The sequence below is a fragment of the Electrophorus electricus genome, chromosome 25, assembly GCF_041902795.1.
Source record: "Electrophorus electricus isolate QZ-2024a chromosome 25, ASM4190279v1, whole genome shotgun sequence".
Lineage (NCBI taxonomy): Eukaryota > Metazoa > Chordata > Actinopteri > Gymnotiformes > Gymnotidae > Electrophorus > Electrophorus electricus.
In genome coordinates this window covers 481,129-505,809 of record NC_137521.1, presented here as the reverse complement: position 1 = coordinate 505,809, position 24,681 = coordinate 481,129, and the positions used below count along the sequence as shown (strand labels likewise).

General features: G+C 36.2%; 1 protein-coding gene across 1 annotated transcript in view; it reads right to left on the bottom strand.

Moving 5' to 3' along the window:
* The window catches only part of dock5 (dedicator of cytokinesis 5), a 39,744-nt gene that overhangs the window by 6,079 nt on the left and 8,984 nt on the right, over window positions 1–24,681 (bottom strand). The window contains exons 8-40 of the mRNA XM_081707702.1: window positions 21,305–21,462; window positions 20,702–20,783; window positions 19,738–19,867; window positions 18,727–18,799; window positions 18,431–18,573; window positions 16,867–16,992; window positions 16,513–16,637; window positions 15,680–15,778; window positions 15,285–15,357; window positions 14,969–15,072; window positions 14,448–14,628; window positions 13,673–13,770; window positions 13,502–13,591; window positions 12,954–13,054; window positions 12,634–12,768; window positions 12,208–12,319; window positions 11,837–11,907; window positions 11,459–11,565; window positions 11,241–11,377; window positions 10,811–10,906; window positions 9,554–9,652; window positions 9,018–9,188; window positions 8,692–8,792; window positions 8,466–8,524; window positions 7,327–7,481; window positions 6,623–6,708; window positions 5,582–5,738; window positions 5,389–5,429; window positions 5,225–5,315; window positions 4,554–4,679; window positions 4,220–4,309; window positions 1,452–1,556; window positions 186–327 (exon numbers count right to left, since the gene is read on the bottom strand). Of these exons, the coding sequence (XP_081563828.1) occupies window positions 186–327; window positions 1,452–1,556; window positions 4,220–4,309; window positions 4,554–4,679; window positions 5,225–5,315; window positions 5,389–5,429; window positions 5,582–5,738; window positions 6,623–6,708; window positions 7,327–7,481; window positions 8,466–8,524; window positions 8,692–8,792; window positions 9,018–9,188; window positions 9,554–9,652; window positions 10,811–10,906; window positions 11,241–11,377; window positions 11,459–11,565; window positions 11,837–11,907; window positions 12,208–12,319; window positions 12,634–12,768; window positions 12,954–13,054; window positions 13,502–13,591; window positions 13,673–13,770; window positions 14,448–14,628; window positions 14,969–15,072; window positions 15,285–15,357; window positions 15,680–15,778; window positions 16,513–16,637; window positions 16,867–16,992; window positions 18,431–18,573; window positions 18,727–18,799; window positions 19,738–19,867; window positions 20,702–20,783; window positions 21,305–21,462 (3,664 nt within the window). The remainder of the gene's footprint in view (window positions 1–185; window positions 328–1,451; window positions 1,557–4,219; window positions 4,310–4,553; window positions 4,680–5,224; window positions 5,316–5,388; window positions 5,430–5,581; window positions 5,739–6,622; window positions 6,709–7,326; window positions 7,482–8,465; window positions 8,525–8,691; window positions 8,793–9,017; window positions 9,189–9,553; window positions 9,653–10,810; window positions 10,907–11,240; window positions 11,378–11,458; window positions 11,566–11,836; window positions 11,908–12,207; window positions 12,320–12,633; window positions 12,769–12,953; window positions 13,055–13,501; window positions 13,592–13,672; window positions 13,771–14,447; window positions 14,629–14,968; window positions 15,073–15,284; window positions 15,358–15,679; window positions 15,779–16,512; window positions 16,638–16,866; window positions 16,993–18,430; window positions 18,574–18,726; window positions 18,800–19,737; window positions 19,868–20,701; window positions 20,784–21,304; window positions 21,463–24,681) is intronic.

Sequence of the window (24,681 nt, the reverse complement as noted above, 5' to 3'; positions counted from 1 at the left end):
TTGACAAAGACCCCACAATGGTCAATCAAGAAGTATTACATTAGCTAATTAATAGTTCCAATAAATATCAATGTCAGGCATTTAATGTGCAAATGAAGTCTAACAAATGCCCTTTGAAAAATTTGCTAAAATGTCCATAGATTCAAACTCAAAACACAAAGGAATACAGTGTTAGTGTAGGATACGTTGCCCAGCTGAGTTGCATATGTTGTCACCAGGGGCTGCTGTGCTGGTCATCCTGACTGCATTGGGAAACTGAGAGAGTAACTTCAAGCTGAAGTCTTCTAGCCATTCATACTCCTTCCCACGGTAGATGAACATCTTGTTCTAAAATAGGAAAACCATGAAACAGGGTTGCCAACAGAGATATCAAAAACATTTTGTCAGTTTTAAATTAGGAAATTTAAATATAACGTACTGTGGGTGCCTTAAAGCAAAATAACTAATTAAAAAAAACAAAGATTAAAAGAGCAAAGCCACTGTATGCTGTGATCCTGGACTATTTATGACAATGTGGCACTCCATGATTTAAAAACATTGTAATTGGAATTGTATTTGCTTTGTTGTTACCTGTAATCCCTACATAATCCCTACATAACTATAATTACTTATTAGTTTACATGTTTCCCTACTATTTTCTAAGGTCAAAATAATTAAATGAATAATAATTAACTGAACTTACTTGGGAACACAGTGTTTGGTTGTTTCCTAGGCTTGGGTGTACAGTCTCACCAGGAAATTTAGAAACACATACCTTGCATCCTTACACTGGCTGGCACACTTTTATTATGCACACTTTATGCACATACATGAAATATCAGCCATCATCTGCCCTGTTCATGTCTGGTTAATTTTTGACAAGTCAACTGCTGACTGGGTGTTTTATAGTAGTTGGTTGGTAGACCATTTTCAAAACAGTAGTGACATGGTTGTAGGTGTTGAATAAAGAGTGTGTAAAGCACAGAAGTACTGTGTCAGGGTTACTGCTAGGTTGAAGGTGGTCTGTATTTATTTATTTAATGCTATTTTTTAAATTCATGTTTCACTGTAGTCAGTAAAATGTTCCTTAACATGTTTAACATTACCACAAGGACTTACCACGAGTTAGAAATCAAAATATACAAATAAATCTCAGAACAAATGTCTCCAACTATATATAGCAGCTGTGTCTAACAATTAATTACATTACATATTAAACGTGGCGATATCAGGAAGTTAGTGGCCAGAGGATTATTGGGTCTAGTTACATTACTGCAATACATGGAAGATGGCAACAGCGAAAGTTTCTGATTATGTGTGCTAGCCTGAAAATAGCAATACTTTAATATGAATAAAACAAATTATGCTATTTAATGGTTTTGATTCATTGCATCATGTCTATAAAACAAAAATAATTTGTGGATTTCCACAGAAAATGAATAATGATATCAGCTTGTAATTGAGCCACTTACCCTGAGAAAAGAGGGGAAGCTCTGGCCATAGTAACCCACTGCAAAGTACTCAGGCTGAGGCCTCATAGCATGCATGATGTTCTCATAAAACTGTGCTTGCTGTTTCTGTAAAAACATGTTCAGAAAATGAAGTTGAAACAACAAAAACAAGTTCTTAAACTAAGAAATTACTAATTTGCTATATTTTGCTACTTTTTTTCTTTGTAGAAAAAAGTATACATCAGGCAAAAACTAATGTGAACTGTTATTTAAATGTGTGCAAAGTTTGAATAACCAAAAGATTAGTTACCAGACATGCACCATCTGGTCTGACTAGAGCTGATGTTTGACTAAATGATGCATCAGTCCCCAATGGCATCTAAGCAGTGTGTAACTGCTACTGTACTGTAGCTCATTTTACTACTGTGTTAGACAATGGGCCAAATCTGATCAAGTAGAGCATGGTACTAATAACGCCAAGGTGATGGGTTCAATTCCCAGGGAGCACATGTATTTTGGGAATATTTTGACCATATCCTTTTTATGCATATTTTCCAACTCCAAGCTGTATAAACTTGGTTGCTTATTGGATTTAAGCATATCAGGTGATGCGGATTTGTGTAATGTTGGAGGGTATGGCCTAAGGAGATCAACAACCTATATCAAGGTGTGCATAATTATTAGGCATCTTCTTTTCCTCAGGCAAAATTGGCCAAAAAAAAAAAGATTTAATTGACTCTGAAAAGTTAAAAAGTGTAAAAAGTATTTCAGAGGGATGCAACACTCTTAAAATTCCTAAGATATTGTGGTATAATCACAGAATGATAGTCAACCATAGTCAAAACCATAGTTTTGTTGCAAATAGTCAACAGGGTCACAAAAAACATGTTGAGAAAAAAAAAATGCAAATTAATTGTTAAAGAAGAAGCAAACGTGATGCGACCAGGAACCCATTATCCTCCAGTGCTGATTCCAGAACTGAAACCTACCTGGAGTGCCCAGAAGTACAAGGTGCTCAGTACGCATAGACTTGGCCAAAGTAAGGAAGGCTGAAACCTGACTACCACTCAACAAGACACATAAGGTGAAATGTCAAGACTGGGCCAGGAAATCTGAAAACAGATTTTTCAAAGGTTTTATGGACTGCTGAGACAAGAGTGACTCTTGATGAACGGGCCCCTGGCTGGATCAGTAAGAGGCACATTTCAGCAACACATCAATGAGGACAGTGGTAAAATTGCAGCATATTACAAAAGGTTTTTAAAGAAACAGGAAATAGGTTTCAAAGATCCTTCATCAGCTGTGCAAGAAAAGTGCTTTGTAACCTTCAAAAGGTGCAATCGGTTTATGTTTGACCTCATAGAGCTTCAGAAGTACTTCACTTTACATAGCTGATGAAATGAAATGTCTGTCTGAAATGTTTTATTTCTTTGGAAACCTTGCATACAACATAAACGTTTTCAACATTTTTTACACTATAGATACACTCTGGAATATATATGTAAAAAATCAGAAGATTCTAGGTGAGTAACTGCAGTTTACTGTAGTAAGAGATGTAGAGATATTCAGCACTGAAGTAAAGTACACAGAGTTTAGGGAGAAACAACGTTTTGTCAGAGAAGAATGAGAGAAGAAAGAGAGAGACGGCCCATCTCAAAGTGTGTGTGTGTGTGTGTGTGTGTGTGTGTGTGTGTGTGTGTGTGTGTGTATATATATATATATATATATATAGTGTTATGTTGATTTTGTAGTGTGCATTAAAATCTCTCTCTGTGAGTGTGCCCTTTACAGGTCAAACTGTCTATTAAAAAGAGCAAGTCTAACTATGGCATACAAATGAAATAGTGCCAGCATTCAGGCAAAATTGCTTGAATGTGTTTCTTTACTAATTGCAAATTTCAGCCATGTTATCTTATCTTATTTCTTTATTTGAAATAAATTCTTCAATGGGCATTAACTGATCTTTTTGAACTTTTCATCTAGACAATGATTTGTATTTTTTGTGAGTCAAATCTATACATTTTAAATTGTCAGCAATCAAGGTGAATTAAATCATGAAGCATTTATCTTCAAAGAAAGGAACAGTTAGAGTGTTAGAATTATTATTTATCATCATCATTATTTAGCCTGCATTAGTTAGTCATTAGCCTGAATCTAAAAACAGTATCCATTTTGGAGAAAAACAATGGAGCAGGGTGGATTTATGCAAAAGTCATTTGACATTTTGTCTTGAATTGAATTTGTTTTAAAAAAAAAACTCCTGGTTACTGCTCTTTCCCAGAGCATGTTGCTGTGGAGCATAATTTAACTGAGATTAAGTTATAACCTACCAAGAAAAGGTGAATAACCTCGCAAGATATGAAGTTGCCGAATGGCTGGTTAACACTGTTAAGCCCATAATAACCGAGCTAATTCCAGAGTTACATTGTTCACCCTAGAATTCCACTTTAGCTCTGATCTGTTTGAATAAGCATTACCCAAGCATGAAGAGAAAACTAAAATAATTACAAAATGTTAGTTACCAAATAAAAAAACTTACTTACAAAAATAGGTTTAGAATTCAAGTAATGGAAATAATTACATGGTGTGAACTTCACTTTCTCTAGTCTGATGCATTTAACATCTTTTTTTCTTTTTAACATCTTTTTTGATCTTGTGTAACGTGTTACTTTTTTAAGGTTAAAATGAAAGGGTAAAATTAAAAAAAAAAATATATATATATATATATATATATATATATATATATATATATATATATAAGTGAAGGCTTTTGTTTTATTATGTCTTACCAGAAGATGACTGAGCTCCATAAAGTCAAAGATTTGATTCTCATGCATCTTGCCAAGCTGCTTGCTCATCTCAATGGCCTTCTCCCACATCTATACATAAACATGCAAACAGTAAATGCATTAACATGTACTGTAACTTAGAATAATGAATTATGGGTTCTAGTGCCTTGTGTTGGATCCATTCACCCAAAAAACCCTCAAGTCACAGAATATTAGCTTTCACAATGAAAATAGTAAAAAATTACAAAAATAAATGACATAAAATGGCGCCTTATTTTGGCATTGAGTGTGTGGCAATGGAATATATTTATTTTAGTATGTGTTAGAAACTCACTTTGCCCTTGTCCAGGTAGCATATAATCTCCTGGAAGAGCCTCTCTTTCAGTTCCTGTTGGGTACATGCAGGAGCTCCCAGAGCTCCACGTGGTATTAGGTGGGGAGCACAGAGCTTCTCTGACCACTGTTGAGAGAAGAAAAATATGACCAAAATCTGTCACGTTCCTCAAGGCGAACTACAACATTTCAGAATAAGGCCACCAGAAAATGTTTTTATAATAAATTAGTTAAAAGGAGGAACCTTTAGGTATGGCAAGTAGATTTTTCAATGAAAATGTCAAGAAAAATAAATAAAGCTAAATATGCCAACATATTAAAAAATAAATAAATAAAATAAAGTCACTCATTGAAGGTATTAAAAGAATAGGTATGATTCTAGAAAAAAAAACACAATGCAATTTAAAATACAAATACATGGCTAAACAATCAACAAGATAATTTGACTGAGGCAAAAAGATAATCAAAAATAAATAACATTACTACACATTTTAATAATTTTTTTTAATAACCCATTTAAATTTAGTGAGCTCTGAAGTTGACCATATACTCATATTTACAAATGCAATATGAAGACATTTAGAATCAAAGGTGTAATTTCAGCTAAATATCAATACTGAAAGCAGGGCTAATGTAAGGATTCTAAGATAATGGATGAAAGGAGAGGCCCACCTCCAACAACTCAGCATGCAATAGCAGTGTATAAGCAGCCTCAGTGTAATTTTCACAGTCTAAGTGCAGGTCACGGAGTTTATATAAGTACCTGAAAAGAGGGAGCAGAGCATCAGAACATCAAGGATGGCACTACCACCTGTTCTATTTCCATTCACACTCACCGGATGTAGATGTCTTCCCTTTTTTTCTCTTTGTAAAAGTTCTAGAGACAACAAAAAATGCTGAAAAATTAACAAGTGTGAGGGCAAATACCAAATTTTGTCACAACACAGTTTAAAATATCTTCACCTGATGTCACAGATACCCTCAGAGCATGTGTGGATTAAGAGAGTGAGGTAATAGTGTGGGACTCACCAGCACATTGACTGTGCAACTCATACGGAGTTCAGGGTTCTCATCATGGGTGATAGTACGGTAAGCCAGCAGGTTCTCCAGCAAAGTGCTCAACAGCAGAGCCAGCTCCTCACCAGACTGAGACAGGTACCGGTGACGCCTGCAGTGATCCAACAGCCTGCACAAAAACATTTTAAAAAGCCAATTATATTAAAAACATTTTAAAAAGCCAAGCATTTTATCAAATTACAAAAGTATGATTAAATATTAAGTGTGAATGTAGAATATATTTCCATACAAGTCTGCATCATGCAGAATTGATTTGTATCCTTGGCAAAAATTAACCATAAAAATTGCATGAAAAATGGTCACTGATAAATACTTCTAACATTCAATGGAAACCAAAACATTGCGCACAGCTACAAATCAGAAACTGTACTTTCTTCAGTGGCTGAGTGTCCAGGGAACTGCAACTAGCAGAATTCACAAGCTGCAGAGTTTGGCTGGTAGGGATCATTTAGGTAGAGTGAGACACTCAGCAATTCTACATGACTATGTGGCTCAAAAAGGCAAATCTTACACTCCTCAGAGAACTATAACTAGAAGTATAACTAGAAGAAGTATGAAGTGTCTTCTAACTACATTTTTTGTGTCCCCTGACACAATGAAGCTGCAACAAAACTTCCAGCAGGGTTACAGTAGGGCTCAGCGCTACACTCCTCTGGATTAGTGCCTTAGCCAGATAGGCCATTCAAATAAACAAACAAAAAACCTAAATGAAAAAATAACTACATTGATTAATAAAAATGTTTTCATTCAGATACATACGCAGTATACAGTTGTATTTGTATTAGGACTATGATAATCTACTGTAGGTAGACTTTCATAGTCCTAATGTACATTAGGTTTATATACAAATATTATTTATTATGTAAATAAGATTTGTATTTATTTATTAATTATTGATTATTTATTCACGTAATGACTACAAAGGCATAGTTTAACATGATATATTTATGGTAAATAGAAAAGAAAAATAAAAAAAAAACAGAAAGAACTTACGTTTTTTCCAGTAGAAGTTTGTATTGCTCATCACCACGACCTCCTTCAACCTCTTGATCCAGCTTAGTAATCAATTCATGCTCAAACTGCAACACATATGTACACTGTTATCCACCATTACACAGATTTATATACTGCTCTGAAGAAACACACAAACACACATGGCTGTGCCACCAGCCTCACAGTGACTAGAAATTGCATATGCCTGGCAGTTTTCTAGTAGATTATTATCTTTTTCATATTTGAGACAGTTCAATAAAAAAGTCTTTGTTCATCCTTAATTAAATATGTTCATTTAAACAAAAAGTTTACTCTCTGCTTTTTTCATCTTCAATCATGCACAGATCCTTACCATTATAACATGTGGTAATGCTGACTTTCCTAGTATGTCAATATGTTTTATATTTACATGTTTTAGTTTCATTATCTAATCACTGGTTTTAACAACATATTTGTTTCCTATGCATTACATCTTGTATCATGCACTACAATGTGTATTTATAATAAGGTGAAAAAACCATGCCTGCACACCTGCCCGTAAGCACTCTTTTTATATCTACCCACTGGCACTACTATTTACAGAAAGTTAAAGCAGTCAAGCTTGATCTACTTGTGTTTGTCTTGGCTTTTCTCAGTTGTCAGTTTTCTTGGCTACAAATCTAGCTAGGAGTTAGACCAGCATTACGTGCCCTCAGAAGACTCACCCTTTGGAATGTTCGGTTGGGACTAAAGTGGTGTTCACACTGCATCATATCAAAGAAAATGGGTATAGTGGCCTTCCTCAGCTCTGGCTCAGGGACTAGAGTGGCTTCCAAGATAGGCCCCACCATTCCAGGGATAAACTTCATCTTATGAGGACCTGATGATCATAAAACCACACAATTGAAGACAATACACCTAAGAATACTCCTAATCTTACTTGTTTAGTGCTGCCAGATGATAATAATAAAAGTATCATATATGGTATAGTGCCCCAGAGAGTCAAATCACAACAGTATTTATGAAGTACACAAAAATCGAGAACATGACTGCATAAAACAATACAAATAAGTTAAGCGGGAACACAAACATTAACGCCAAACATAATTACACTTGGTGATTAAGCCACAGCACAAAAGCATTAATGAAAATGTTTCAGAAACACTGTGTTTAAGGTCACTCACAGAAGTGCTCCTGGCCATTTGAGGAACTCCACAAATTTATCTTAAATACTGAAAGTAAATGCAGCATTTTTAAACTATTTTTAAAAATATTTAAACTAATTTTTGGTTAATTCTGTTGTTGTATTTTAATGCTAATGCAACATTCATGTTTCTTTATTGTAAGCTTTTGAATGTTTCTACAAATGTAAAGTTTTAAAATGCTTAACTTTTGCAATCTTACTTAATCTAGTTGTGTTCTTCCTTAAGGTATTTATGTTCTTGTTTAAGCAGATCATGTTCATATTCACAACTTTTGTTTCCTTCATAAATTCCTTCATCAATTTTTTTATGGAGGCTACACAGCATAACAATTAAAACCTTACTTAAGGCCAATTTATGGTTGAGTGGACAAGTGCTGTAAAGCAGATAACTAGGCATTTGTGTGTGTGTGTGTGTGTGTGTGTGTGTGTTTATATATATATATATATATATATATATATATATATATATATATATATATATATATATAAAATCCAAAAAATACTTCTTGCTACCAAGACCTTTGAAAGGTAGTATGAACAGACTTTACATGCAGTAGACATTGTATTAATTGCAGAAACATTGACAAGAAGAATTTCCATTTCATTGTCTTGTTGAAACAAAAACATTTCCACAATAAAAGACAAAAGAAACCTCCCTACCAAGATTGTACCACATATCCCGTAACCTAAATCCAATGCATTTTCTCATGTCCCCATACCTATGAAAGAAAATGTTAGAAATAACTAGTTCAGAATGATGCATTCCATTCAGTCCTAATAACAAAATGCAGTGAATGATAATACAATACACACACACACACACACACACACACACACACACACACACACACACACACACACACACACACACAGAGTATAAACTCACTTGTTGAGAATCTTATTGCGCTTCTCAAGAGAGAAGGACTCCAGTTGCAAAGATTTGTGGGTAAGGAATGCAACAATGAGGTGAAAGTAGTTGTTCCATAGCTATGAAATAATTAGATAAATAATTTTTTACAAGGCTGAATGTATGATAACCAAGAGCAAAATATGTACAAAAAGTGCACATTCCAAAAGCAAAGCAAACTTCACCCACTACACATTGTTGTAAATTATTATATATTATTATATAAATTATTGTTCAGTATGAACAACATGAGGCTACATAAGCTCAGTTTGTTTTTTGCAAACACAGTACATGAACAGACTGACCTGGAGATGGAAGTGTGCAGGATCCAAAAAATAATGATTGAGAACTTCAGAGTACTGGTTTATTGCACGCATAAACACTTGCATTTGCAGGAGGTTCATGATTATCCAATCTGAGGGAAATACATTCCCCATCAAGTCCTTAAACATGATGAAAGTCTCCATCAGGAAGTCCTGGTAAGGAGACAATATCTGATCTCTATTGTAAAACAAACTCCATATGTTAAATGATATTTTCCTTTTTTCAGAGAGCATTTGCACCAGGATTTTAGCAGGTGTAGATAGAATTGCAAAGGTAACTATATGATGATTTTTCAGAGTTAATAAGTCTTTACGCTTTCAAACACAGAGATTAAAAAAAATGCTTTAAAAAGGTGAGTCTGCTTGTTTTACTGCATTGGCATTATACATGCAGATAAATTTTAATTTAAGGACAATTTGTCATTTACATCAGTAAGCAGTGCCAAACTAAAAGGACAGGAACCTCTTATAGAGGGCTTTCACAATTTATATCATGACATCTAGGTTGGAGAACTTACAATGATGTCCTGCCTTGTTTTAAAGGTGCTAATATAGTAGTCATAGTGGTCATCTTCCATCTGTTTCAGAATGGCAGTCATGCAAGCCAGATAATGCCCCTGTGCTCATAAGACATTTTTATTGTTATTATTTAGAGCACTGAATAAAGAGAAGAAGAAAAAGAAAATCACTGCTGTGTGCATTAATACTCAACTTAATGGTTCTTTAATCTTAACTGTTCCCTCCTCTAAAACAATAAAACTACACTATACTGCCAAATCCAAATAATTGAATTCCATGGCTACAGGTATATAAAACCAAGCACCTATGCATGCAGACTGCTGCTACAAACGTCTCAGGAGCTGAGTGAATTCCAGCGTGGTAAGATGCCACCTGTGCAACCAGTCCAGTCGTGAAATTTTCTCACTACTAAAAATTCCACAGTCAACTGTCAGTGGTATTAAAACAAAGTGGAAGCGATTGGGAACAACAGCAACTCATCCACGAAGTGGTAGGCCATGTAAAATGACAGAGCAGGATCAGCGGATGTTGAGGCGCATAGTGCGCAGAGGTTGCCAACGTTCTGCGGACTCAATCGCTACAGACCTCCAAACTTCATGTGGCCTTCAAATTAGCTCAAGAACAGTGCATAGAGAGCTTCATGGAATAGATATCCATTGCTGAGCAGCTGCATCCAAGCCTTACATCACCAAGTGCAATGCAATGCGTCAGATGCACTGGTGTTAAGAATACCACGACTGGACTCTAGAGCAGTGGAGATGTGTTCTCTGGATTGATGAATCACGCTTCTCCGTCCGGCAATCCGACATCATATTAAACCATATGGATTAAGATTGGGATGTCACTCAAATTCATATGCGTGCGAAGGCATGCGAGCGAGTACTTTTTGGCAATATAGCATATCTTGCTGTATGAAAAAGTAGCTTAATTTCAGTAGTAACTGACTGGAGATGTAAATAACAGTGAACAATAACGTTTCATGTTTTTTTGCTTCCCAAACTAAAATAGGTATAGCTTGTCATACTTTTAATGCTGAATTTGAACCTGGTTTCAAAGTTTTCTATCACATATGGTTTCATATGACAGGGCACTTATGCCATTCAGTGTACAGTAGTAGTTTGTCACCATAGAGGAGACCCACCTCACTACTGATTTTTCACACTACACACAAAGACATATGTATACTAAATAACTATTTTTGTTTGCAAATCATTGCTGACCAGTGTATTCTGGCTAAGATATTTAGTGTACTTTACAATTAGAGGAGAGTCTCTGCTCATTCCAATGACTGTGCGGTTGACTCTCCTTAAGAGTCGCTCCATAATTAACTGCACATGACTCTTCATGGATCCCTGGAAAAAAAGCATACAGAGAACAGAGACATACAAGAACTGATGGATGATATATAATAATATATATCCATAAAGATGGTCATGGAGTATTGTAGAGTAAAATCACTGAGTTTGAGAAGTAAACCAAAGGTACAACCGGAAAATAAAATGAACATAACTGAACATGACTGAATCAAAAAGGTGTTTCTTGCTGAAAATACTGCTATTGTACCTTTTGTCAATCAATATGGTTAACCTATTGCACAGTCATCTACCATTATGCATCACACCATTGCATAATGCGTTAGAACTATTGATTTGATATGTGTAGGGAGGTTTCCACTGACAGACATACCACATCTTTGCGGTCCAGCATATCCAGTATAGCACTGAGGAGGTGCACGCAACCCTCATGATCAGGCTTATTGGAATGGTCATCCAACTGACCACTAAGCTGGTCCGTGAACAGGGGTAACAGCACATCACGGCAGTCTGTTAAAGAGGTTACAAACATTATCAAAAAATGAGCAGTATTTTTGCCAAATCTTAATTTTATGGGAAGAGGCTTCTCACCAGGCAGTTTGAAAAGGTCACCCTCCACAATCTTCACCATACACCCCAATTTCTGCCTCACCAGCTGGGTGTCTGGAATACTCTCAATAAACTTAGCCACCAGGACACTGTTACGGCAAGATAGATAATAAGAGTGAAAATGTTTGAGAAAACCTGTGTCAAACTGATGTACTTTAAATGTATGTTTTAGAAAAATGCTTAAGAAGGCTTTCATCAGTACATTCATTTAAGGCATATGAACGTTTTTTTCAACTGCATCTTTCCCTTGTGTGAGGACTGCTTTTACAAAAATCTGCTTTTATTTAATGTGCTCACTGAATAATGAAACTGAAGATATTCAGATATTCTGCTCCTGAGACACTGACAGTGTAATTTTACCTAAGCTCCACTGGATCAAAAACCTGCTGGATGTCATTGAGGATGGCTGGAATGTATTTCAGAATTGCCCCCTAAAGAAGAAAAATAAACAAACAAAAAATGAGGGGTCCTGTTCAGTTAACTACAGATCAGCAACATGGTACTGTAGGCTAATCCACACACTGAAGAATTATAGAACTTTTTCTATTGTAAAACAAACTCCAACAGCCTTTAAAAATGCAGGTTCCCATACTTACATGTGGCTTTAACACTCCCTTAACTTTCGCCTTACAATCCTCTTGTATTTCAAGTTGTGATGGTTTAGAAAATATTACACATTTTCGGTTTAGCGTTTACTTATCTTTGGCTTCTTTGCACTGCTGCACACTTACCTTTATCTTCACAGCTTCATCCAGAGGCCGGTCCATCAAAGTGTTAACAGACAGGAAAAGGGTTCGAATGGAGTCAAAAAAATCATCACCATCCTCGCTACTGCCATAAAATCTAAGAGGGATGGAATTCAGCAAAAAATTCACTACACACAAGTCTGAAACGTTTTGACTGCATACATGCATATAGAGCATACATGGAACAAATAAAAACATACTGAATATTACTGCACTTTGTGGCAAAAAGCATCCTAATGCAAAAAATAATAATTCAGAATGAGACTACTCTTCCTTTGAGAAGTAACATTCCCCATGCTTTGACATACAATGTATGTGTACATGCATACTGAAAAAACAAGATTTTTCAATCCATTTAACCACATTAATTAAAACCCAGTATATTGCTGGGCACAATGAGACCAGGCCCACCTGAAATAAAGGATTCGAGACTGTGCAATAAAACGAAAGAGGTACTTGAAGGCTTTAAGGGCAGCATAGAGCCTCTCTGAGTGAACTGGGTCCTCAGCATGGCTAATGTAATAATTCAACACTTTGGTCAACTTCCTATAGAGAAGAAGTGGCAAAATGAGACATCAAGACATAATGGTGATGGCATATATGCAAGTGCATATATAGAAAAAAAAGTGGGAAAGAGAGAAGACTAAATGACTACAAGGCTATCGAGTGACTACAAGTTGAAAATAAGGTATAAAAAAGAGAAAAGAATCATCAAGTCAGAAAACTCTTACATGTAAGCCAGCGTGGCGCTGAAGTGCTTGTTTATGTATGCCTCAAGGACTGGGTTGAAGTGCTGAAATTTTACATCCCCAATAAGCGAAATTACAAACACCTGAACAAAAGAAATGTTTACTTAGTAAAGTTATTACTGCACCATTCACCAATACTAGAAAGTATGAGTTGTTTTTAGTCAACTGCTAATTTGAATACCTGAAGACACTCCCCAGCTGATCTATGTCATTGAGCAAAAAGACTTATCCTTCTGTCCTCACTCATTTCCTCAAACTGCACTAAATCACAGTATAGATGCCTGAACTTTCCTGGTCACCAATAAACTGTGGATAAGCTTGGACACTGTGCTATAGGAAACTTCTAAAGGTAAAATATGCTTATAACATTTTATCAGTCTGCTAACTTAGCAATAAAGTATGAAAAATAATGTGTCAAAGTATGAGAAATAGCTGTGCTCAAATATGCTTATAACATTTCATCAGTCTGATAACTTAGCGATAAAATATGAAAAACAATGTGTCAAAGTATGAGAAATAGCTGTGCTCACCAAGGCATTGAATACTAGAGTATCATAAGTATCCTTCTCAGAAGTCTCCATCATGATGTTAAAAAGTGCATCCAGTGTGTCCTGAAGGAACTGAAGTTAAAGGAAGAAAATATCTGAGATAAAAGGGCTTTTCAGAAAGTATAGTTGCCAAACAAGAATCCAAAATCTTACTTTAACAATCTCTCCTCCTTCAACCTCCATTAATCTCTGAAGATTCTCCTCTAATTTCTCAGGATTTGATCTCCAGTTAAGAAGGCCCAGCAGATCCACTGAGAAGGAAGGAGAAGAGTCTGTACATGTTAAACACTCATGGACTCAAGTGAGGGCAACTCTGGTGACGCGTGGTTGAAAAGGCATTGCTAAAGTGACATCTAGAAAATGTGATAACATGTCTTAATGAGTGCCTGCATTAGTGCATTCCATTAATGCATTCCTCAAAATGGAATACACTTGATATTGCCTACAGGTGCCTTTCTGATTAACACAACTCATTAGATGCCCTTCCAATCTGAAAAACACAATGAAGTACCCTTGCAATGGAGAGAAAACAATCCCAGTGAGTAAAATGTGATGCTGTGCCCAACAATCTCCCCTACAAGATGCCCCCCAGGCCTGGCTTTCCCAAAGAGGGGTAATGTGACATCAGCCCTGGGGTGCTGCCAAACACTTTTAGAATTTCCATTTCAAACCCTGCTTAGACAGAGGAGTGGTTATCTTTTAATCTAGATCACCCAATCTGGAACAGCTAATAAAATAATGTTAATCAAGACTGAAGACTATTTCCTTATGCATAATACATCATAGCCTTTTGTACACTGATAGGTCCCCCATTTCATGCATTAGGTACCATTTTTTTTCCAACTCCTGCCCTTCAAACAGACTGAGTCTCCTAATGATGTTAAAAATTTAACATCCTAATGATATTAAATTAGCAAGGTTTTCATACCATTCTGCGTGAGCTTTGTAGAGCAAGTGAGCGTGCTTATCTGGAAACTGTCCTTGGTGATGGGAATTAGGGTTGAATGATGAATGGGTTTTCCACTCTGTCTCTCATACTCCTCCACTTCAGCCCATGAGCCAGGCAGAGTCAAATATGTCTTGGCATCTTCTGCTTTCTTCACATCCACCTTTGGCATAAGACAGAAACATATTAATTAGCTTACTTCAGCTGCCTTATTCTTATTCTTCAGCTGTCAAATTCTGCTTAATATTCAAAGAAGATTTTTGCCAGAACTTACACACTAGTCCTAAAAAGAAGCCATATACCAAAATAATGAATTTGCATGGGATTAAATATGATGAGATGAAAATATGAAAATGAAAATACTCAGCAAAACATTTTTGCATCTTGTTTGTGGAACAAAATTAAGCCTTGCAAGCAATGTTTCTGCAAATGTTGCTTTTTCTGTATTAGATGGCAAAAGCAAAAACAAAAGGAAATGCTTAAAATGCTGCCTGCATGTCCACCTTGTAGACTACAAGGTCATGTCTTCCATCTCGAAGAGTTGTACCATCCGACTTCATCAGCCGAACAAAAGCCACGCCAAATGGTTTTTCTGATTTATCTCTTGCTGTAAAACAGAAAACAGCACAAAATATTGCTTATTAAACTAACAAAACATAATCAAACAAATGTAATAAATGTACAATGTAAATTATTTAAGATAAATAAGAAATATTATATAAATATATTTAAATAAATATTTAGATTAGTAAAATTAGTATGAAAAAAAATCTAAGACGATTCTTTCACTAAGAAAGAAATTTATAAAGAATAGCCCACCATCCTGAGAAGATCTGTGTCTGAAAGTCATGCTGAGATGGCAGCGGCACACATCCTCTATGGGGATTGCCACCTAATCCAAAGAAAAGCAAATGCATGAATGACAATTTCACACACGAATAATACAGCTTTCTGTTCATCTTTCTCAGTCAACAATCTTCTACTGACAGCTTTCATTCGGCTGATGGAGATTCTTGAACATGAGCAAACTCTCGAATACATTTAATGATCTGCTTTGAGAAGTGTTAGGATAGATTAAGTTTGAATTGAAGATGTGGCTACTGTATATATCCATTTTCTCTTTTGTTTCTGTCATTTTAGGCCACCATTACTATATGGTTGAAACATATTTTGAAACATGCATGTATTAATAAAAACAGTGTAAGCGCCCCTACCTTTACTGTTTCATTCCAGCAGGGCTGCTTGACTTGGTAATATATTACTGACTTGTACTCAGTTATCCCATCATAGCCTGCTCCAGGAAATATGGCATTCTAACCAGAAATAAGCTTCATTAAGAAACAATTTTATTATTTAATGCCCTAAATGAAGGAGGAATGATAACAACAATGTGCAATGTTTTTTTGTTGTTGTTGCTTTTTTTTTTAAGATTCCTGTTGGGCCAACAGGGCTCCAACTCACAATATAATTTGCTTAATGCAATATAATTTGCTTAATGCAATATGGGTAGTACTGAGATCTCATAACAGAAAAAAAAAAATCTATTTATCCAGTCCTCAAAAGACATGATCAGGGATTTTTATGTTGCTTTTCTTAAACTCCTTGGCATCACTGGGATGTCATTCATTGCTTGAGCACAGATGAAAGCTTTTAAAATATTTAGTAGATATTATAGGCACTGTTACCTTTTTCACCTATTAAATCAAAAACATTTTTGCATAGTAGGTGAACATTTTTAAAGGAATTTGACAGACAGGGCAGTGAAAGCCTTCTGAAAAAGTACATTACTTATGTAATGATCCCAACCAATTTATTAACTTTTTAATACTTTCTGAATATTAACATCCTATGTCCTTCTCTTTTAACACTTATGGAGCACTCATCACCATGGAGTTTACTTGCAACCCTAATCTAACTCACATGATCCAGTTAATCAAACTATTCAATAGCATCTGAAATTAGAACCAGGTGTTAAAACTAAATTCTGTAGGGTGGTGATCTCCAGGACTGGAGTTGGGTAACCCGAATAACTGTTATTTCTCTGTACCTCTATTTGTTTCCCTTCATCATCAAGCACACTCATCACAACTTCTACGTTTTTAGGTGTCTTCTTCTTGCCACGATCAAACTCTCCTTGCAGCAGTGTCACATAGATGTCATTCCTCACATCTCCTGTGTGGAATCAAACACATGTCACATTGAACAAACTCCAATTAAAGTGCATGGAAAATTATTAATTAAACATACACAGATAGAATAAGCATTAAACCTGTTTGAAAGACATTTACACCATCGTAGTTCAACAAAAACTGGAAAACAGTGAGCCCCTCAGAAACACAGTCACTCAAAGACAAAAAACATAAGCAAAGACTGTTTCATGCATTTGGAAATGCCTACTAACCTGGGAGGATGATTTCAGGAAAACCCATTTTCCTGACTATGGAAGTTGTGCGATCCACAAAATGAGGATAGTCCTTTTGGACTTGTGCCAGATCACCTGGGAGCAACTTTAGGGTCACAAACAGACCTGTGAGCAACAAAAGCAGAGATGATTTACAGTTATCTGATGCTTTCATCCACAGCAACTTACAATCATAGCTGAGTTCAACTTTTGAGTAATTGAGGATTAAGAGCCTTGCTCAGGGGCCTAACAGCGGTGGGGCTTGAACTGCCAACCTTCCCATTACAAGCCAAATACCTTAAGCACTGAGACAACATCTAGTGTTCAATTAAACTATTGTCATTTGTTTGTAATTTTTTTTTGTCATTAGAATTATAGTTTGTGCCAGTTTGGTTTATGAGATAAAACATTATATATCAATGAAAGTCAATGGGTCAGGGTGACTTTACAATGTATGTGCAACATCTGAAAAGATGTTATCAATTTTTTGTACAGCACAAACATGTTAGACTTTTGACCTGGTTTTGTATAAACAGGGCTTAAATGTACAAACAAACACAAACTAACAAACTATATGCACTCTGACTGGTCACTTTATTAGAGACACTTTCATGATTGGAGATTCCCTGTATGAAAATTAGACATGTGACCCCAGAGTGCAGCATAAAATCAGATGAGCATGTTTTCTGTGGATCAGTTTCAGTGTGAATTTACATGAAAATCAAGCAATCTAAGCAACTTCAAACAAGAAATGGTCATCGATGCTAGACTAGCTGGGGCCTGTGTTTCAAAACATGTCCACATACACAACTCATCAATCCTTAGCATGTATAGGATATAACAGGAGATGACCAGTTCATGTGCCATTGCTGTTTAAGAGAAACAGAAAGGCAAGATTCCAGTGGGCAAGAGAGTGCAAAAACACTGAGCAGTGGAAAAACATTGCCTGCTCAGATGAATCCATATTTCTGTTGCACGATGCTGATGGGTGGGTCAGATTTTGGTGAAGCATGAATCGATGAGTCCTTCCTGTCAGGTGTCAGCAGTTCAAGCTGGTGGATGTTTAGTAATGGTGTGGACAATGTTTTCTTTGCATACCATAGGTCCTCTGATAACTGTTGATGGACATTTGGGCGGTAGGGCTTGTCTAAGCATTGAAGCTGCCCAAGTTCATCCCTTCATGGTAGCTGTTTACCCTAAGGCAGGACATTGTAAGAAGGACAATGCATCATGCCATAAGGGTCGCATAGTCATGGATTGAGGAAAACGAGTTTTCCTTGCTTCCCTGGCCTTCACATCCCCCAGACTTTAATCCTGTAGATCATCTCTGGGACAAGGTAGAATTGGCTGTTCAGAGCATGTCGGTAATTTGCAGCAACTTTGAGAAGCTATTTTGTCCACATGGGCAAAGATTCCTCCAGAACAATGTGAACACCTAGTGTAATCTATGCCATGACAAACTGCTGAAGTTCAAAGGGCCAAATGAGGTTCAACGTGATACTGCATGGTTATCACAAGGTGATCAGAATAAATAACTTTAGTAAATCTGTCCAATTGACTTTACCCTGTCCTTTATGGTTGACTTCTCGTGTTGCAATTACTTTGTTGAAAACTGCTGTAAGAGGCTCATTTTCTCCAATAACACGAGATGGGATGAGAGGAGACATGATCAGTTGCCTTTGGCGGATGTATGTTTCCATGGCAATCCTGAGAAGAAAATATAGACAGAAAAAATGGCTTAGTCAGTAGTAAAACTAAGTGCACTTTTGTATAAATGTCTCTGATCATTACTAAGAACCTCTGAGAGGTCAGTGAAACCTGAATGTGACCAGTGTGGCTTAAGGTAGTATATGCACTCACTGCTGAAAAGGAATGAAATGTTGTTTTTCTTCATCATCAGCTTTCCCATGAGCAATGTCTGTGATATCCATTACTGTGGGACAACAGTCAAATATGAGTTAAATACTTAAAACAGCATTAGACCCTTAAATAAATCTTATTTACATGATATGACAGATAATTTAAAGTGAAGTACTCTTATGCAATTTTGGAACACAAGCTGGACATTTTCATGTAAAATTAGATATGATAGTAATATAGTATTCTTATTCAAGATTTGCCTTTAACAGAGGACTGTGCAACCTTCTGGTCCATACAAATTACAATAAGCAACGCAAAACACTTAGAACCATAATACAGACCCATCTGTTTTAAACACATGGTAGTCCATGGAGTGCTAGCCTTTCATGACAAGGAGCCAACTGCTGAAAATGCCCTACTGAAATATTCCTCTTAAGTTCTCACATACTTTAATGAGAAAGCTCCAGTCTCAGTGATGGACCTTCAGGTAAAATGATCCAAGGACAGAAAATATAAAGCGCTTTGGCCATATAGAAGAGTGCAGTGTTTTTATTTCCCAATACATCATATGCAAACGGTTCTATGATCATAGCAGGCTAAAGGTCTGCAACAAGGCAACAATAACAATAAGAAAGTCATGTAGCCTCAAAGAGCCTTTAAATGCTGCTAAAGCTCATTAGCCTTCAGATGACAGTTTATTTTACAAAAAAGGCACACTACCTTCCTCAATATAAAAAGAATCACTGCAGTAAGCACAACACCTAAACTCCATAAAGGTTTAAATGATTAGACATAGCTATTTGATTATTTAACATTACTCATCTGCTCCCATTTAGAAATTACATTCCTAATTCTGTCAGTGAGTGAATGAATAAGGCTAATTAAACTTATAACCAACATGGTGGGAACACAGGTACAGGTACATCCTGATGTTTAGTTTAGCATCCAACTGTGAAAGCATTTTTGATGTTATTAGAAAATCTGTTAAGGGCCATTCTGTGAATTTATGACCTGCTACGCCAAAAGGCCTCCGTAGGCCTCCTGTGTGCCTTTTGCCATCTTTCAGCTCCATGCAACCCACACGGATTATCTGACACACCAGGAACAGACGAGGCCTGATCAGATCACTGCTGCTTAGGTCCTTAACACAGAAATATGAAAGAGTAAAATATCAGCTAATGGCACTTAATACAACCCATAGAATAATACACAAGTGGTTATGACAATCATCAGTGATATCTCTTCACTACATTCATAAATACAATAATAAAATAACTTTAAAAGTCCCTTTATAGTTGGTGCCACCTTGTGGCATATTATATGGTTGCCTATTGAATGATAGCATACAGGAAGTTCTAACACACTATTAGTACAGGTTATTCATCTGCTAGAATTATGGCACCCCTTGTGTGTATATCTACCATAATATATGTTCTCTTGTAAATCTACATTAATATTGTAGAGTATTTGAGCATTTCAGAAAGTTTAATAATAGTGTTAAACCTGAGAATTGCAATAGCCTACTAAAATAACATTTCATGCTGTGTTAGCTCTTGGTATACTAGTCTGTGAATCTGGAGAGTAATATCATACTTCTGCCATGTAGATTTCATAGTTTTTTTTGGCAAATTGTTACATTTAAGGCAAACCTATAGCCTATTAATGTTAGGCTATATTCCTTTCATTTGTAGTTTCACCCTTTACAAATCATTATACCTCTCGACAGAGTCGTGGTTGAAGAAAGGCATTTATCTGACTCATAATATCTCATGTGAACAGAAAGCAGTGGAACCTGACTAATTATGTTCATATATATATATATATATATATATATATATATATATATATATATATATATACACACACAAAATTTTTTTGCACATACCCATGTATATAACATTACTGAATTTATAATGAAATTCATGATGATACTTCAGTTTTATTGCCGTGCAAATTAGATTTATCAAAGGGTTACCGTGAAAAGTGCAGGCAGATTATTGAGCTTCTCAATCTCTTTAGGCATGCCTTTACTGTCCCAGCGTACCAAAAAATTTTCACTAAAGAGGGACAAAGAAAATAAAGACAATCATACATCCATCCAAGATATTAAACTATTTTTAACGTAATAAATGCTGCACCCGTCATAGAAGCTTGCAATACACCTCTTTAAGCAGATGTGTGGCATTTGTATGATATGGACAAATATCACATTATTTTGAGATTACAAGTCTATTTTATAGGAAAGGACCTCAGCACAAAGAAAAGGAGAAAAGGAGAAAATGAGTGGCTAAACAATAAGCAAAGACAATTTATGATATAAAATAGAATAAAAGACATTCTCAGAAATAAACAGTCCTTAACCACACACAATAAAAAGACAAACATTTTTCAATTATCAGTAAACAATTTCAGAACAATGAACTTTGAAATGACATTAATTTCAAAGTTTTATCATTAAGAACACAATCTTAAATTTTTAAGTTCAAATGAATTAATCATAAATCTCATCTTGTCATTTCATCACTTGCCATAGAAATCAACTTATTTTCTTCCTGCATATTTTGGAATAAGATCAGACCTGATGAACTCAGACTGGTCCGGGTCATAGAGGGACATGAGGAGTTCAGCATCCTCACCAATGTTGCACACAAAGTTTTTGAGGTTCATAAGCAGGCTGTAGGTGTGTGCTATGCTGAAGAAAGACTGCCGTCGCATGGCCAGGTTTTGGAGACGTGTCTAAGAGAAGCAGGCACAACTTTCAGCAATGTCTCAACTTGTAACCAGTATTTCTATAAGCCTTCTTGTGCTTAGTGATAAGTGTATTGCTTATGTAATGCTTTATTTTCTTCAGGCAAATCTGATGTGTTCACATTTCTGCTATGCATCTGATACCTTAAGTTCTAAACACCTCTAACAGGATCTAATATGTGTGATAAACATACTGCAACCACCAGGAAAAAAAAAAACTGAAAATGTAGATTACTGTAAATCTTTAAAGCACAAACACTTTAATTAATGGGTAATGAAATGCATTGTCTGTTTTGATACTGTTTTGATACAGGACTGTGAAATTTTATCTAGTGGACACAATGTTTGTGAGTGAATGTACAGGTGTGAGTATGTACAGACATGTGTATATATGTTTCCATGGTGATCATGTTCCCTGTCTACCTGAGGCACTCTTTCATTATCCTTTCCTTGGGGGCAATTGCTTGGATGTAGACATAGATGTTTCATGTCTCATCTTGAACAGCTCTTACACTTTGTATGCCCCTTTCCCTTCCTTCCAGCTGGCGTACAGACTTTGGATATTGGATCTTGGGTGGAGTGCACCATTCATTGTGAGGAATTTTATGGTCTTGACATGGACAAATTCCAGCTCTTCTCTTGTCCATCTTATTGTGCCTGCTTGATATCTGATGACTGGCAGGGCATATGCGTTTATAGCTTTGCTCTAAATGCTCTCATTTAACTGGCTCTTGAGGTCCTGCCTTAGCCTGTGGAGGTGCTTAGATGTTCCTTAACCATGCTCTTTGGCCCCTTTCATTTGGACCTGTGAGTGTCCAACTTATCTAAGATCTATATATTCTATACATGATCCCTGACCCTTAGTTGTGTCTCTCAGTGTGTGTTGTCTCCCCATAACTTTGCATCTTGCTACTAGGTGCTGGATTTTCATGTGCTCCTTTGTGCAGTGCACGTCTTGGGTCTTTTCTTATATAATGTGCCCCTACTTCGAATGATGTAGTGCTAAGTGCAATGTCCTTCAGTCCAGTGGACATTGAAGTGCTTGTTGTTTCTGGCACATATGTGATTGGCGAATCCACAGGTATTTGTAGCTGTGTGTTATATGGCCTTGTCTTAGTTCAGTGCCCCATCCTGATCACATTTGCTCTTTTTACTATTAGCTGACCACATTTTCCAGGTTTCAGTGACATTCCAGTGACCATGCCATAGATTCTAGTCAAGTGGAGCAGTGTGTAAATGCCCCATTCCATATTGGTTTACACCTTGATGTCACACATGTACTGGAGGTAGATGATTGTAGTTCCAATTTTCCCATACCCATTTGTATTGATGATCTGACTGAGAGGATTCAGGCCTATGCAGAACAGCAGTTGGGAGAGTGACTCTCTTGGGTATATACAAGGGTTGTCATACCGCTATTAACGATAATATTTAAAATCTTTGATATTTGACATGATATTTAAAAAATTAAATACTGAAATCATTTTAATAATACACATACAATAATCCAGTGCCAGTAACTAAGGCAGATGTTTGCATGGTAAACTTGGAAATTTACTATGCTTGAAACACCACATGAGCACCTACTTCTGGACAGCTGCTGTAATGCTAACTGGTTCCTGATCTATTATTATATTGCTGTACTCCTCTTTCAGATCTCTTAACCACTGTGCGCTGGTGATGTGTAATCAGTCATTCTCCTATATGCTCTTCCAGTACTGTTCTGTGTCAACTCTGGATGGATCCAAAATTAGGATTGAACTGTTGAACTGTTCTTGATTGATGCTTCTTTCATGTATCTTTCCAGTCTGGTTACTCATGTTATTAACATTTGTTTAACAGACTCAAGGACCTGACTTATAGGCTTCCAATTTTATTTCCTCCATGGCCAGAGATCATATTTGATCTTTATGCCCCTCTGGAGTTTTATCAGTTTGTTGACTTCTGTCAGTTGTTTTTATCTTGGTTTACACACTTTCTTTCCAAGGGGGACAGCAGACATGGTCTGTGGCTTGTATCTTGTATTCATAAAATGTATGTCTGAATGGATGTCTCTATTGACTCCATTGTGAATTTTTGAAGATGCCATCTTCTATGCACATGTGCAGTAGATCAAAATTTGAGCCAAAGTTCAGCAGGAACTGTAGGTTGGACAGTATTTTTGGCCCAAACCCTGGCCAAATTTGATACTGCATGTCCCCTCTCTTTATGCTGAGAGCAAACACCACCACAAAGAGAAGAAAAATAAAAAAATAAAAAAATAAAATAAAATAAAAATTATATATATATATATATATATATATATATATATATATATATATATAAACACACATACACACATACACACACATACATGATCACCCGCAATCAGTTTCCATCAACTACGTTTTGGGATAAAAAATTATTTCATCACAAAAATATGTTACCAACGTAGCAAAATATTTCACAATTAACATTAGCTAGATTAACATATTCAATCCTTCAAGATAATGAGATATTTAGCTAATAATTGCCAGCTAATGCTCACATTATTGAATTTAATGTGACAGTGATTTAATGTGAAATGAACTATAAAGTTTGATGTGAAGTGCTTCAGCACCATGTCTCAGGTGCACTAGGAACAGGTGTTATATTTGGGCAGTGGTATTACCTTTTTATTTCATCCATTTCCAGATGTGAAAGAAGGCAATGTTTGACGATGACTTACCTCTGGGAAACAAGTTGCTTGTCTGTGTGAATCAATGAAGGGCTTCCCCTCACCCATACTTTCTTCATGTGCTTCATGTAGCCTCTTTCATTTAACTTGATTTGTAGTAGCATTCCAGTAACATATTATCCAGTTTATCTATCTCTGGTTTGTTCCATTAAATTGTTCAGGTTCCTTGACATTAGACACAGATCTTGTTAATCTGGATGATGTCTGAGCTGTAATGACTCTCAAGGAGTCTCAAGGAACAGGTTTGACATGACTTGTGACATGCAGTGTTATCTTGTTTGAATCTACCCTCAGAAGATGGGTACACTGTGGTCAAAAGGGATGAACATGGCCAGGAATAAAACTTAGGTGGGCTGTAGCATATAAATGATGCTCAACTGGTATTATGGGGTCCACAGTGTGCCAAGCAAATATCCCCCACACCATTACACCACCACCGCCCAGCCTGAACCAGTGATCCAAGACAGGATGAATCCATGCTTTTATGTTGC